Source organism: Mchenga conophoros, linkage group LG15, assembly GCF_057382185.1.
Source record: "Mchenga conophoros isolate Kocher_MC1m ecotype Shallow Benthic linkage group LG15, M_conophoros_male_GT1.1, whole genome shotgun sequence".
Taxonomy (NCBI): domain Eukaryota; kingdom Metazoa; phylum Chordata; class Actinopteri; order Cichliformes; family Cichlidae; genus Mchenga; species Mchenga conophoros.
The window spans coordinates 14,097,831-14,113,443 of record NC_140540.1 but is presented as its reverse complement, the minus strand read 5'-3'; the positions used below and the strand labels follow the sequence as shown (position 1 = coordinate 14,113,443).

The following is a 15,613-nucleotide window of genomic DNA, read 5'->3' as shown; positions in this document are numbered from 1 at the left end:
GGTAAACTTTATGTAAAGAATGCACAGACATGAATGCAGTACAAACTGTATTTATTGATACCCAGACAGGGCTTTTGTTTTAAATAGTACAAGACACAAAGGGAGCACTGGGCGTCTGTTGTGAAATAATAAACAAAGGAACAAACATTATACAGGCATAATTTTTATTGCTCAGTTTGGTTTGCTGTTATGAAAATAGATTCACTATTACACCGTTGGTTACAAAACACAGAAAGTCAATACAGACACTATATCCTATATCATTGTTAGCTATGGTTGCTTAGTTGAATTTGGCAACAAATGGCAAAGGGATGTCAACCTCTACTTTTTGGTCACTTACTCTAACATATTTTTCAACATTTTTGCTTTTTTCCTTCAGGGATGTAATGGCATTGTTGTGCAGAGTATTAATGCCTTTCACCATTGAATTAATCCAGGACTGGATGTCAGCTGTGAGTTGTTTACTAGATATGTCAGCCAAAATATTTTGGAGTTTAGCAGTCACAGCTTTTAGATATTCCATTACAACTCTGCAGACCTCTTCAACCGGCTTGATAACGCCAGCCATAACAGGAGAGTTCATGGCATCGTTGTATGCAGTACTCACAAAGTCAGAAAGTGTCTCCAGATTCTGGGATTTCAGAGTTTGGAGAAGCTTCTCACTCTGTTGGATGGTAAACTGCATGATTGCTGATAATTTCTTTACAATGTCCTCCAGCCGGATATCTCTAAATTTTCTCACAGTAACAACCACTTGGTCCTGGATTTTCTTTAAAGCTACCAACATATCGTCAAGAATTTCCTTTCCACTGACGATGCGATTAGAACCTGGGAAGGTGAATTCAGTGGCTTGGAAATAATCAAGTGCCGTTGCAAACATGGAAGAAAGGTACTCTGGAATCTTATGGATTGCTTCTTCAGATACATCAGCAACAAAAGCAGTACATTTCTGATAGACCTCAAGCCCAGACAGCTTCTCTTTATAGCCAGGAATCTGGAACCTAGTCGCTCTCAGAAATTTAACAACAGCATCAAGGAACTTTTCAACTTTCTTCTGGTAGTTTTCGAGGATTAAAACAGTATTATCTGTGACAGTGGTCACAATCTTGCAAGATTTTACTGATTCAAGACTGTTAATAGCCCTCTTGAACATCACATTACCCTGCTTTTTAGCCTGTGCAAAGGAACCTTCGAGTCTTCTAACTTGTTTGTTGACCGCCTTGTATGTTATGACAGCAGATTCAGACACTATTTCCATGACCGCAGGCACCTGTTTCTTTGCTCCGAGCATCATCTCGTATGGTATTTCCATATTCCAGGTTGTTTGAAGGTTCAGCTTCTCAGAGTTGATCACAGACATCTTCAGACCCAAGATATCAATGTCTGTGGATGGCTCAGACTAAACAGGACACATAAAAACCAATAAGTTAATTATTTAAATAATACATCATTTAGGTTGGAAAAAAATCAGCTTTTATTAGAAAGTGCATCGATAGTAGACTATCATCTTACCGGGTAACGACCATAGAGTCTTGCTTTCACTTGTGCCGGTCGCTTAGCCTGCATCTGAACTGCAATGAGTCCTGCAGATGGATTGGAAACTGAGACAATAAGGCCTTCTTCTGGATTTCCAGTAATCTCCTCATAGATTTCCATGGTCAGGTCAAGAATGTTGACCTTTGCTGTGTTTGTGATGGCGATAGCTACATTTTCAGTAGTTAAGAAGATGGTGCTGTCATGATGTCCCTCTAGCATTGAATGTTTCACATTGAGGAGAGAGGCCATTTTAAATCCACCCATCACGTTCACATTGGTGTTGCCCTCAATCATTCCATTCAGGATCTCAAATTCAGATGTTGAAGAAGCATCTAGTTTGATGGCGATGCTGTCCTGCTTTAGGATGCTTGCGTTAGTCTTGAGAGTGATCATTGGTGTCTTCATGGAGATCTCATAGGTCATATCACCCATAACTGGGATCTTGATGCTCTGAATTTTGGGCAGGGTGATTTTTGGAAGAGTTACCTTGCGCAGGGCAGAGGGCACACGCAGAGTGGGCATTGTGATGAGGGTGAAGTCAGGCAGGGGAATTGTGAATGTTGATGTCTCAATGTTCATCATGGGAACCTTATAGGCAGGGACAGTAATAGTTTTAGGCAACTCAGTGCTATATTTTTCATACTCTTCCTTTGCTTTGTCATATGATGTAGCGAGTATGGCAGCAGCCTTATCCTTGCCATTCATCATTTTCTTGTGCAGTGTCTTGAAATTGGTGTTAAACGCATTGATGACTGGATCCATATTGATGTTAATGGCGATCAACTCATGGTTCTTAGTGTACTTCAGCTTGGAGCTCATATCAAATGTTTGCTCTGTTGTGATTAGTAGATTGCCCAGACCAGTGTCTTCCCACAGTGAGTAGTCCTCCACTTTTGGTGTCTTCATGTCAACAAATGGCAAGGTAATTTCAGGAATGGTGATAGGCTGCTTCAATACATCAAGATTGGCATCTCCTTTGATTTGGGAATACAGGTTAATTTCTGTTTCTCTGTTGTCCACAGCAAAGTAATGGGAGTATTTGTACTGGTTGAATCTAGCCAGACCTGTCCAACTAGCCTGCTGCACTTCGGTGTTCACGGTGAAAGCAATGTCATTCTGGAGATCTATCTTTCCAGACAGCTTTAATGGAAGGGCAATTTTGGTATTTGCTGTGTTCTTGGTATCAAGCTTAAGCTCATTAGGTGTGACCAGAGCAAGGGCTGAGTTTGAGAGAGTTCCTTCAACCTGACCAACCAGCTGTGCACTGTGAGAGGCAGAGAAATCAATTTTCATGTCTTCAACCTTTGCCTCGAACTTGAGTTCTGCAACGCTGTTTTTAATGAAAGGTGTTTCAGTCTCAGCCTTGGCATCAACAACTACGTGGCTGAAAATGCATATTTCAGCACCAACATTCTGATTCATTTTCACAAAGTTGCTGTCTGTTGTTCCAGTGAAACTCACTTTGGCTTTATGGAAATCCATGACCACTGACAAGTCGCTCTTGTGGCGTGCCTCATCTGAGAAGTCCCGAATTGCATATTTTTCTCTGGCCACATTGTTAAAGGTCAGTTGGATGGAGCCATCTTTAAGCAGGAAAACTACATTTTCTTTAATCTCCATTTCACTAAAGATGTTAAGGGCAGGCATGTTGATGCCATGTACGTACGTAGTGACTACGGTGGTTGAAATTCCATTTTCCATGTTGAAGACTGCATTGTTAACAAGGGTTGCAGAGTAGAGCTCAGTTTTTGCTGCTGCAATAGTATCAGCAGAAGCTTCAGCTGTCAGACCATAGAAGGTCATTTGACCCTTGTGGTCAAGTTCAAAAGACGACTGATCAACCTTGATGAGCTCAGAGATGGACACATGACTCATCTTGGGCACAGATAAATGTGCACTGGCTTCCACAGCGAAGTCAAGGATTCGCAAAGTAGATGTAGTCTTTGAGATGAGGTTCATTTTGAACTCTGGTGTATCAGAAATTGTTGTGGTGTTCTCCAGGTCAGCAGTGGTTGTGAGTTTATAATGAGGTGAAATAACTCTGAACTCTCCATAAAGTTTTCCAAAACAGGGGATCTTGCTCATTTCTGCCACTTTCTCTTTCAGCTCCATGGTGAGGGTGTCATAATCAAAGGACCTTACTTTCTGGATCATTCTGATGAAATAGTCACTCATGTCATCAATTAGCTGTTTGAAGTCAAAGGCATATAGCTCATTCAACAGCTCCTGAACAGGTACCATTATGTTTTTCATCACAGGCTGAATGTCAATTGACCTGAGAGCATCAAATGCACGCTGAATCTTTTCTCTGACCTGATACTGCTTCATCATTTTAACAATCTCATCCATGAAGGCTCCAATCGTTTTTTCAACTTCAAAGCTGGAGAGAATCTCTTCAATTTTGGTATAAATCACTTGGAACTTGTTTTCAATGTCATGTTTCTTCATCCAAACCATTATGGTGTCTTTGATAGATTTCAGTATGTTCATAACTTTTTCAGTTGGGAGCTTGGGTGTCAGGTTGGTGATGTAGTTTTCCATTGAGCTGATGAATTTTCTCAGGTCTTGGACAAACAGGTTGAAGTCAAAGTTGTTAATGGCCTCCTTTAGTTCTGCCACCTTGAGCTGGAACTTGGCACTGATCTCATACCTGTTGTTGATGTCTTTTAGCATCTCAATGCTGTTGTCCATCAGTACCACCACTGTGCTCTTCATCTTTTCAATGAATGCAGGCAGATGCTCAATAAATGGGATCTGGAGAGAGTGACTGTCACTGCTCTTGTCATATTTCACAAATCCAGAGATGGCATAATTTTGACTGGACTCACTGAAGAGGAGAGTGGAGACTGCTCCTGCCATTTCAACACCCATTCTTTCTGCATTGTTGTAGGCACTCATTTCCTGTTCAAAGGCGTGCTCATTTACTTTAGATGTCACCTTCAGTGCGACACTTTGCTCTTGGAGGTTCAGCATGCTGCTGAACTTGTTGTCCATATTTGTTGTAATGGTTGGTCTGCCCTCTAGTTCATGTGTGGTTGAAGCTCTGTACTCAAATGACTGTGTGAAAAACATGGGTTGTGCTCTCAGGAGGAATTTGCTGTATAATTCGCCACTCTGCTTTCCATACAGATTCACTGCACCATTTGAATTGAAAATGGAATCAATGTTCAGGGTGAAGGGTGCAGCCACAGTTGCAACTTTGCTGTCCAGATGAAGAGATGGGGAGTTGAAGTTAGCCACATTGTTGAACTTCATGGTCAGGCCAGCAACCTCGATATCAGTGGTATGCGTCATTTGAGTTCCCAGGAGTTTACCGTTGGTGTTATACTTTGCAGACAGGACCATGTCAATAAACTTGATTTCATAGGTGTGTCTGAGCTCTTCCTCTGAGAAAGCTCCCATCACTGTTCCAGTCAGCTCCAGGTTGTAGGGCTCTGCCTTGAACTGGGCATCATTCACGAAGCTAACCTCCATTATCTTCAGGTCATTTTTCACAATAACTGAGGCAGCAGAACGGCCCATGTTGACTGTGATGTCATGCTTGTAAGAGTTGCTGCTGTCAAGCAAGTTGTCAGTCTTGGACTGCAGGGTAAAAGATCTCAGTGTAAGAGACAGTGCATTTGTGTTTTCAGTCCTCATCTCCTTGAAAGATCCAACCATGTTGTTAGAGAGAGTCAAGCCATCTTCATTCACTCTGAAGTTCACTCTGTTCCTGCTGTTAATATCAAAGAGGTTAGCCTCAAAGTTGCTGTTAAAGTAGACTTCTGTGGTTGCAATCTTGCCTCCAATGGTGAGCTCTGCTTTGTTTTCTTTAATGCCTCCTTTTGTTGTGAGAGACATGGTGGCACTTGAAGTGTCAACTGTACCATGGAAAATATTCTCAAATGTGAATGGACTGTGCTGGGCGGTTGTTGTACAGCTGGTGGTCAGGCCATTGGTGTTCAGGGAAAAGGCGGCCTTGTGAGAGGCGATGCTTGAAAAGATGTTCATGGAGGCCTCAGTGTTGACCTCCATGCCAGAGGGATTAAGGGAACCGGTAAGCAGTGAGTAGATACGGTTGCTTGTATCATCGGCTAGATTCTCTATTCTGAGACTGGCCTGTCCTCTAGAGGCAGCAAAATCTATCTGGCTCCGAAGCATCCTCTCGTCAGCCTGTGTCTCAGAGCTGGACTGGATGGTAAACTTGAGATCCTTGTACCTAAGGTTAATTTTGGTGTTGTGCACAATGGGGTCGCTGTTCACTTTAGTGTTAGAGTCAAACAGAAGCTCTTCCTCTGCATATGATGCCTTCATCTTGTTTTCAAGCTTCAGGTCTTCAGACTTCACATTCAGTGAACTCTGCATTATTGCTTCTTTCTTCGCTGGGTCGACCGAGAAGGTGTAGAGATAGGTGGTGGAAGCGGTCATGGGTCCAACAGTGACACTTCCATTTGTGTTAACATTTCCAAAAAACTTTTTAGAGTCAAGGGTCATCTGGGTAGTAATAGTCAGGGAGGTGTCCAGACCCACAGGGGCAACAGCATGCACGTTGTAGCGGCCAGTTGACATCAAACTGTCTGTGACTGCAATGGTTTCCTGAACATTAAAACCTGTGGTGATCAGCATGTGTTTCAGGGAACCATCAAGAGTGAATTCCATAGTTTCCACTTCTGTGTCAGTGATTTTGGTTGCTCCTTTAGAACAGACAAATAAAAAAAATTAACAATTCGTCTCAGCGTCTATGTTTTTTCTGCACTGTTCAATAACAAATGTATAGTTTATAAGAATAAAGAATAAAGAATTACCCTCAGCTGAAAATGAGAGGAATTTGATTGGACTGTCAGCCACAATGTTGAATTTGGCCACATAGTTAGGAGACTCTGCAGTGTTGTTACCAGCAGACGCTGTTGCCTCCCACTTATAATAGTTGGTGTCGACCTTGGCAGCCATTTCCACCATGCCCATCAGAGGCAGGGTGAGATCATAGTCAGATGGGATGTTAAAAGTTGGGATTTGGATTCCTCGTGAGGCAAAATCTATGCCCAACTTCGGCATGGAAATGTGTGGAGTGGTGACCATTTGAGGTATCCTCAGCTCCTCAGATGATTTGCCCCCAAAAGGAACTGGGATGGTGATAGTCAGACGGTCCTGGTTGAACTGGTATATCAGTGTGCTTTCACTGTTGAAATGGTGAGAGTAGGGAACTTGTTAAAATGTTGTATTTATTCAGTATAAGGTTTGAAAGGTTTTTTTTTTATTATAATAACAATTGTGAAGATACTAGTTAATGTTTTTGCTTCACTTACAGGTTCATGAACAGGTTTTCAGGCACAGATGGCATTTCCATCATAGCTAAGCTGTTCCTCAGTCTCGCCATATAGGGACAATCAGCTGAGACTTTGTCCATCCAGATATTGCTGGCCTGATTAAAACACATCATATTTCTTATGATTCAGTCTGGACAGACTAAAAACTACGAAATAAACATTCAGTTAGTATAAAATTCTTTTTACCTCAATTCCTTTGTTGAGGATGTGTCGTAGTTTCATATCAGTCTCGATAACCCGCTGGTCCATAACATCCTCTGCAGTCTTCCTCAGCCAGGCCTGGACGACCTTAGTGTAATGCACTGGGACTTTTGTTTCAGCATTCATGTTGGACATCAGCTGAACCTCAGCCTGCTCTTCGCCTGTGACAGTAAAAAGACAGTGTTTTAAACTGTGCCTGACATGACCATTCTTTGAGCTCCATTGCCACTCTTCTTGAGCAAAATTACCATATTTGAAGGTGACTGCCTGAATGGAGGAGATCTCTGGGAGCTTGACATCACTTCTGATCTCCATGGTGAGTCCGTCGGCTTTGCTCATGGTAGCAGTGACTGTGGCATCTGTCCTGAGTGAGGGGACTAACAGCTGAAGCTGCAGCATGCCATCAGTCATAGCCTGAAGCCTATAATTAATAATAAAAAAAGCAGTTAATTTCTGCAATGAGGTCAGTGGAATTATAGTAAAGTAACGGAACGGTTTAGGAAAATATTTTGCTGGGTTTACTCACTTGGCACGGCCAGTCAGAGTGAGTTGAGGCACGTTCTTGTTGGAGATCTCGAGGGTAATAGATTTGCCTCCGGCATTGCTATCTGTCATGCCGAGCTTGACGCCCGCCTCAACATCAAAGTCAGGTATGTTGATCTGAGTGCTGAAGACATTTCTGTTCCTGTTGTATGTCATGGTGACTGTAGCCTCAGTAGGCTGAGCACCTGACGTCACAGAGTCAGAAAAAGGTTAATCACTTATCTGTATAACTCAAAAAAAGAAAAAGAAAAGAAAGAGGCAGCACATGTAATAAAATTCTTGATTAAAAAAAAGCAATATTCATACCTTCGGCTCTCAGGGTCATCTTCACAGAATTAACCTTGTGGCGTCCGTCCTTTTCTTCGCCATAGGTGATACTGGCTGTGTACTCAGAGACCTCTTTAGTAGGCTCGATGTCCAGAGCAAACCTTGGGTAAAAATAAAGTCTTTAGTACATTTTTATTTCTTCTAATGCAATTTGGTACTGTGCAGCAATAAAATCTATAATCTCATGTGCATATATCCAGCTAAAACCACCATCTGAGATGAGCTAAAATCTTTTCATCTTGACCTATTCTTATCTGTATCTAACCATCTTCTTTTCAACTGTACCACCATATACTAAACAATATTTAGCATTAAATGGAAATATGTTACATGATCATATTTAAGGCATTTCCATTTCTTATTTAACAAAGAAACAAAGCAAAACCTGACTTTTTAAAGGACATCTTACTCAGTCTCTCCGTTCAGAGGGAAGTAAGGAGCAGCCGTTTTGCCAGGAGCGTCACCATGAAGTGTTTTTGTGCAGTATTTGACTCCAGAGAAGAGAGGGCTGCAGCTGGAGTCGGCTAGTCTGTGTGGGATCACTGTAGCGTGTCCAGCACCCACAATCATAACTTTGTTGCTATTTCAAACAAAGAACAGCAAAATTACTTTACAACTTCTAACAACATTATTAAAAACACAGAATATATGAAATGCAATACGCTCCCTGTTGGTAGTGTTCTTTATAATTAATATTTATATGATATTGATTGAATAATCAATATCAATTAATACCATTTACTTGTATTACACAAAGTAAGTTATCAGATTTTTTTTTTACCTGATTCTTAAGAATTTCATGGTGCCCTGTGGAGCAGGGATGGAAAGTTTGACCTGGTTTTGCTCCATGGTGATCTTGGCATTGAAAGAGCTCTCATGGTACATGTTGGTGTGCATCTCAACTGAAGAGACAACAAATTCAGGCACATGGATTCCCATCTGAGTCATGAACTCAATTCCAATTGCGGGCATGAACACCAGCTCCTGGAAACAAAGGGGATCACAGAAAAATTGAAGTGTGTGGGGAAAAAATGACCAACAGTCAGGATTAATATGACTGAGAATTCTACGTACATGTCACAGAAACAAACAATTAAAACAGCAACATTGTAATAACAATTGCTGTTTTAGTATGGTGCTAAACACAGGTTAAATACAGTAGATGGAAACCTTACCATGTTTGGAGTCATGCGAAGACCTCCTTTTGCACCAGGAGCAAAGGTGCCAGACAGAGCAAATGTCAGAGGCAAGCCAGATGCTGTTGACATCATGAATTTGTTGTCCATGAAGATGTAATGGGCAAAAATCTCATTGCGAGTGCTTGAAATCAGGTTAGACATGACCTGACAGGGAGAAATACAGTTAACAAATAGAGTTTTTCAGCTGCAAATAAAAATAAATCTATATAGACACTATATTAATGACTGCAGAACACTACCTTTGTAGGTACTATCCTCATGAAAATGTTTGCATACATCATTGCATTTTCAGCAATAGACTTCAGTTCATTGCTCTTGATGTAGCCAAGCTCAGCTCCCATTAGCCTCAGGTAGGCCATGGCCTCTGGGGACTCTCGGTTCTGCAGGTCTTTTACCAGCTTGTTGAGGTTGCGGACAATTTCTGTTGCAAGGTTTTCAGGAGCCTTAAGAAAAAGGGACCAATATGTTAGATACGTTGGTGTGAGTGACAATGATACGTTCATTAAGAATAAGAGTGTTTAACAGAAACAGTTATGCGAGTGATATACCTTTTGCCCCTCTATTTTCAGTGGAGCAACCCATTTCTCCAGAACTTCCTTGATCTTTGGTGACATCTGTTCTTCAGCCCAGTACAGAGCCTTGGACACTGTGTCAGGGAAGAATCCATTCTTGCCAAACAGAGCCTCAATGGTTGGCTCAAAGCCTTTTCCTTCCATGCCAACCTGCCAAAAAGAATTTAATAATATGAATACAAAAATGAACCAGGAGTTGTTGGGGTTAGGTCCCATCAAATAAAATGAATCCCCATGAATAAAGTTCAGCGTTAAAGGTGTAAAAATGGCATAAATAATTGTGCGTGAGAAGCACTGTACATACCTCCCAAATATCCATGCTGTAACCAAAAGCATTCAGGGTAGTTTCCAGCAAGACTTCTCTTGGCAACGTGCTGCTGGGATCGAAAATGACATTGCCTTGAATTTTGGCCGCCATGCTCTCATGTGCCATTCCCAGCTCATAGTTGCGAGATTTTGTGGTGTAGTCGCTGTGTGTAGAAACTTCTGTGTCCTGCAGGGCATCCATTATTTTCTCCCCAAGCCTGGAGTGAAGATTAAAAGTAAAACTATTAGCTGAGTGTAAATAGATGGGTGCCCAAATCGGCGCTATATTAGTATAGAACAACACATTAAGCTGAAAAATGCTTCATTCTTACTTTTTGGTCTCTGAATCAGTTGAGGAAATGATGTTGTAGATGTGGGAGGACACAAAAGCCCTGATCTGCTCGTTCTGCTCTTGGTTAAGCAGCTTCTTCACCACCTCAATGTCGCTGTCCTCGGGGTTTCTCATCAGTATCAGATAAGCTGCCAGACGTTTCTGCACAGCGCCCTTGGGATACTGGCTGACCCTCTGGAGGTTGGCACGAATCTGGACAGGAAAACAATTTGAAAAAACAGTGACTTAATGGTCTTTGTAGCTGCAGTTTGTCTCCACTATAAAACCGGGAAGCAAGGAGACTCCTCATGTAGAAGAGGAATGTGGTTAGTTACCTCATCTGTCACAGACATGCGCCTGAAAGCCTGGATGGCGGCCAGCTGCACGGACAAAGTGGTTGCGGGCTGTCTCATGCACTTGAGCAGGGTGGTCTTAATAGCAGGATCGGTGGCCTCCATTGCGTCTCCCATGTTGCCAACAACCTGGACAGAATATGAAAGCAAATCATAAATCATGCAATTAAATGTTCCCTTTAAAACTTTTCTATCTTTGTCCTCAGGAAATGTGGGATCATGTGTTTTTTCCCCTCTGTATTGTCTTGATATAATAAAGTTTCTTGAATGAAAATGTAGTCTTATTCACGTCTTGTTACCTACCCTTAAAGTCAGGAAAGTCAGGTCTTTGTCACCAGCGCAGTCTGCACCCAGAAGAGAAGCAATATAGTTGTAGACAGCTGTGATCTCTGGAGTGACTCCCTCAGATTTATACAGTCTAGAGGAAAAGACAGACATTAGGGATTATGTATTAATTTACAACAGGTACCACAATTCAGTGTTACTGCATCGAGGAGAGCGTCCTTCAGAATGTCATATATTTATGTTCACTTACTTCCTGGCTGCATTGCTCAAAGCATACATGATGGGTTTGCTCTGCTTGTACTGAGCCATTGCCAACAAGTCTTTCACCATCTGCTGTGAAGGGTTGGGCAGCAGCCCCAGGGCGTAGACAACAGCATCAACCTCAACAGCAGCTTCATGAAAGGTCCTGAGAAGCTTGAGCATGGCGCTAGTGCATTCTGGTGTACCACACTGAGCCAGAGCTTGCCACGTCAGAGAGGGTGAAATGTCTGTCATCTCAACAATAGCCGAGTTCAGGGTGTCCCCCTTCAGGCCACGAAACTCTGACACCAGCTGGCGGAAAAGGCCGGCGCGCTTCTCGCCCTCGTTGGTCTCTGACAGAGAGTTCAGCTTCTGCATCGTGGCAGCGACAGCATCCATGGTTTGCACTGGGGATTTGTCGTCAACAACATCCATGGGCAAGTACCTGACATTGTCCTCATCTGTACAGAAATAAATCACAAGCAGTGGAAAATCTATTAGAATCTGGATGTTAGAGACACACGTAAAATATTTATATTGTTTTTTCCCCCCTATTTTTTACTAAATTTGTTTTCACACAACAGAAGCACTCACTGTGATCAAAGATTCTGTCATTGATCTTGGCAGTCGCTCTCAGAGTCACAGTCTGCTTCACCATAGCAGAAATTCCATATTGGTTTCTTTTTTCAGAAGAGAGAAATCCCCAAATGTGCGTTAGATTTCAAAGAGAATTCACAAAATTATTCATGAAAAATCTACAAAAAGTCAAAATAAAACTTACTCATGGGACAAGGGCAGGAAGATGTGTTTCTCTGTGCAGGTTCCACTGGTCATGTGTTTCTTCTGGTTGTCAAACCTGTAGTTACAGCTCTGAGTGCTCCTGATCAGCTTGGACAGGCCGTATTTCTGACAGGCAATAAATAAATAAATAAATAAAAATTAATGTTTTGTCAGAAGTTTGGAGAATGTAGAATGCTGGGAAATGTAGATGTACTTTGTGGCTTGACGTTGGAAGAAAAAAGGGATGGATGTTTGCTTTGTGGTTTTATACTATGGAAATATAGCTTGGGTTCATTTAATAATGCAATTAGACCATATTTTTTTCCTGATGATTGAGTGCTGATATTTTGACTCTTGGCCTGAGTTTGTGATGGCAGTGTCAGATTTTTGTTGAACTCTTACCATCCCAGAGACGAGAGCCAGGGGACTGGTGTCCTGTCTGCGGGCAGTGAACCAGTCACATCTGGACAGATCCCTGCTGACTGTCACATCAGTAGCAATGTCCTGTTTGTTGTTGACGGTGAAGTCGGTGGAGCACACTCCGTGCACGGTGGGCTGGAAATGATTAGGATGTTCAAAACAATTCAATATTCAAGCTGTAAGAACTGGACCTATGGACGTGCATTCCTTCCTTTAACTTATCTCTTAAATCAGGTAATCAATCATTCTTAAAGATTACCTCCATTATGAGAGCAGCGCATGTCAATAACAAGATAAAGTTATCTAGGACTTTGACCTGTTGCTGAAAATTGTCATTGTTGGAACATGCTGTTACAACAGTGTATTTATCTCCTTTGACTGGGCCAGCTTATCTGCACCTTGTGCAACTTATCTATGCATGACTAAACAACAAACTGAATCAGGCTCTACTTGGTGTGATTTAATTGCCAACTATGAAGCTATGAAAATTTTCCCAAAAAAGAAAAAATCAAGTAATAAACAAGTGAGGGGAGCTACCATTTCATTGTTCTTCTCCTCTTCCATCACAGGCACCATGAGAGCTGAGACAATTCCTCTCTTGATGTTGAGGATGTTGACGGGCTCATTGTCCTCAGGGTACAGCCTGACATCTGTCTGTCCTTCAACTGTGATCTTTAGAGTGTTTCTGTTGACGTGGACAGATCATCATTTACAGCCTGCCATTCAGGTCACTCTTTGATTTCCTCAGTTACCCTGGATCCTAATTTCTGAGAGCAATTAACAAAATACATAAATCTTTCCTACAAACAAGATGACTCACTTCTCCATGGCAGCTTTGAAAGCCTCAGCTCCAGCAGCAGGACGATACAGTGGATTCCCCTCATCGTCAACGCCAACAACCTCGCTCAGAGAGCAGTCTGTTGTGCGGAGGATGAAGCTACAGGTCTGGGGCACATCAACCTCAACCTGTGCAGCAGAATAAACAGTTTGTTTGGACTTCTTGTTTTACATTCAGGGTCATGAGATTGCTGTTATTTTTCCTCAGCAATGATCTAAGCTCGAAGACTTACTGTGCAGGAGACTTTGGGGCCGCTTTTATTGTCTGTAGCTCCATTCACAGTGTTAAAGGTCTCAGCTTCGTAGTCATACACAAATCTTCTGAAGTGCCTGTATCTTTTGGCCACTGAAAAGTATTTAAAGCATTTACAGCAATAGTTAGAACAACAACAGCCAGTTTATCAAATGCTAAACTAAAATAAAAACTTCAAGGCTAGCTCCACTCAAACCAAAGTTTTACATCCAGGACTTATGGAACTGAAGCCAAATATTTAATGCGTAGTTCTCTATATACGTTCTAGGTATAATGGAAATTAAATATTTCAAGCTTCCCATTTTGATTTTCCCGTTTTATAATATTAAATTACACATTGTAAAATATTTACTTTTAAACAATGACAACAAAGACACTCACAAAAGCAGGCTGGAGATGGTTCCTCAACACTTCCAACATCTTGCTCTGAAAAACAAAAAAACCCCAAACAAACGCACAAGCTGCCATTACAGTGCAACAACACAATTGCAAATGATTGAATACAGTAATTATGCCACATTTGGCCGCTCTCTTATTCCAAGCGTGAGTCTCTGCGCATTTGATTTGGCAGATTTTATGCCAAATACGCTGTCTTATGCAAGCCCTAAGGAATTTGAGTCTCCAACCCGAGGGGAAACCGGGGATTTTTGTTTGGTGAATGTTTAAGCTACATGTTAAATACAGTAATAAATACTACTAATAAAAAAAACATAGTAATTTTATTTGTCAGTGCCTTGCAAAACACTTAACACAAACTAACAATATTTACTGTAAATTTTTACATGTCGAAGTCTAATTAAATAGCTACACATTTGTTTTGCTCTATTTTAAAAACGTAAGAGACATAAACAGTATCAAATATCATCGTCTCAAATTTGTAAAATATGTGTTCCATTTCAGAGCAAGTTGCCAACTTTTCACAAAGCTAAAAAAAAGCATTCGTTACATATTTTTAAACAAACAGATTTAATTCACATACAGGTCTAAGTTTTAAAAATCCACTGCCTTTAAATGGAAAAAAATATTGTACTCACGGGCTAGTGTGCATGTGCCCAGAAACAGCACAAGGCAGAGCTTGTAACCCAACATCATGGGTTGAGCTCCTGGAAGCCTTAAGGTAAGAAGAGTCCCCCTCTTTCTCTGAAGACTAATTCTTGTGCTTTCGCCTTTTGGCTTTTATAGCTTTCACGACATACTGTATGTGATTGCAGGGACTTGCAAATGTGTTGCCCTGGTTCCAAAGTCTGAGCAGTCCTTGTGGCAGGTCAAAGGTAAAAAGACTGTCTGTCAGCACTGGGTGGGGGTGGCCAGTGATTATTCTAAATGACTGTTGTTTTATTATTTCTGGTTTGAGATCATCCTGAGGTCATTAATATAGAATGCTAATGCTAATGCTTATTGTTAAAAAAACAAAAAACACCCCCCCCCCCCTCCCCCTGACAATTTGTATCTAGCAGATAATTTATTATTTAGTGCTGTACTACTTTATGTGTTAGTAAGTAATATAGTGCAGTACAACATAGATTTTGTGGTACTAGGATAATACTAATGTTTATGTGTTATCATATATCATTCTATTTTATTACAACATTAATATACTCTTGCTAGCTAACATTTTTAATAACCATCATCAGTGTTGTGTAAGTACTAATCCTCATGGATCAATAACTTTGTTTGTATGTTGCATTCAAAGCTCAGGTCACAAAAACATTTGGTAGTATCAGGATTTTATTGACTTTCATTTCAACGCTGTGTGCCATTATTCTAAGAGGCAATCAGTTCAAAACGAGAAAGGTTTCAGTTTTGATTTTACAGAATTTCCTTTGGGATTAATAAAGTTTTTCTGAGTATTATTTCTTTGTTTCAAACTTATGACTGCATGAACGTTCATACGATTCAAAATATAGCTTATAACACAATTGTGGCACTATGATGTACTGCAAGTATGCGAACGCCTTCACATACGCTCACCTTTGCCTCATAGATGACTCAAGCATGTGAACCTATATCGCCTGCTGCTAGTGTGCTCCTGCTTAAAGTTTGTTATCAGCATATATTAAAGCACGTCTCAAAGCATTAGGTGCTTTATGACATGCACATGGTAGATAGGACTCTAATGGGCCT

The 15,613-nt window shown here is 41.2% G+C and overlaps 1 protein-coding gene across 1 annotated transcript; it reads right to left on the bottom strand.

Annotated features, from left to right (window-relative positions):
* Window positions 1-34: 34 nt before the first annotated feature.
* Window positions 35-14,664, bottom strand: LOC146558031 (apolipoprotein B-100-like). Its single transcript, XM_085245823.1, has 26 exons — window positions 14,524-14,664; window positions 13,871-13,915; window positions 13,470-13,582; window positions 13,220-13,365; window positions 12,937-13,084; window positions 12,382-12,534; window positions 11,981-12,105; window positions 11,794-11,879; window positions 11,210-11,660; window positions 10,978-11,092; window positions 10,657-10,803; window positions 10,323-10,534; window positions 9,989-10,208; window positions 9,661-9,834; window positions 9,352-9,555; window positions 9,089-9,256; window positions 8,695-8,897; window positions 8,323-8,493; window positions 7,893-8,014; window positions 7,570-7,771; window positions 7,292-7,464; window positions 7,029-7,204; window positions 6,822-6,937; window positions 6,321-6,694; window positions 1,513-6,209; window positions 35-1,399 (listed from the first exon to the last, which is right to left on the bottom strand). Exons 1-26 carry the CDS (start codon window positions 14,579-14,581, stop codon window positions 281-283), a joined length of 9,918 nt encoding a protein of 3,305 aa, XP_085101949.1. The 5' UTR covers window positions 14,582-14,664; the 3' UTR covers window positions 35-280.
* Between the last annotated feature and the right edge of the window lie 949 nt (window positions 14,665-15,613).

What these genes read in the sequence shown, in the direction of transcription:
- LOC146558031 (XM_085245823.1), bottom strand. Translation starts at nt 14,581, where the DNA reads ATGATGTTGGGTTACAAGCTCTGCCTTGTGCTGTTTCTGGGCACATGC. An exon ending in TGACTTTCCTGACTTTAAGG is followed by an intron (nt 10,804 to 10,977) that starts GTAGGTAACAAG and finishes TATTCTGTCCAG; the next exon opens with GTTGTTGGCAACATGGGAGA. An exon ending in ACTCTGACTGGCCGTGCCAA is followed by an intron (nt 7,465 to 7,569) that starts GTGAGTAAACCC and finishes TATTAATTATAG; the next exon opens with GCTTCAGGCTATGACTGATG.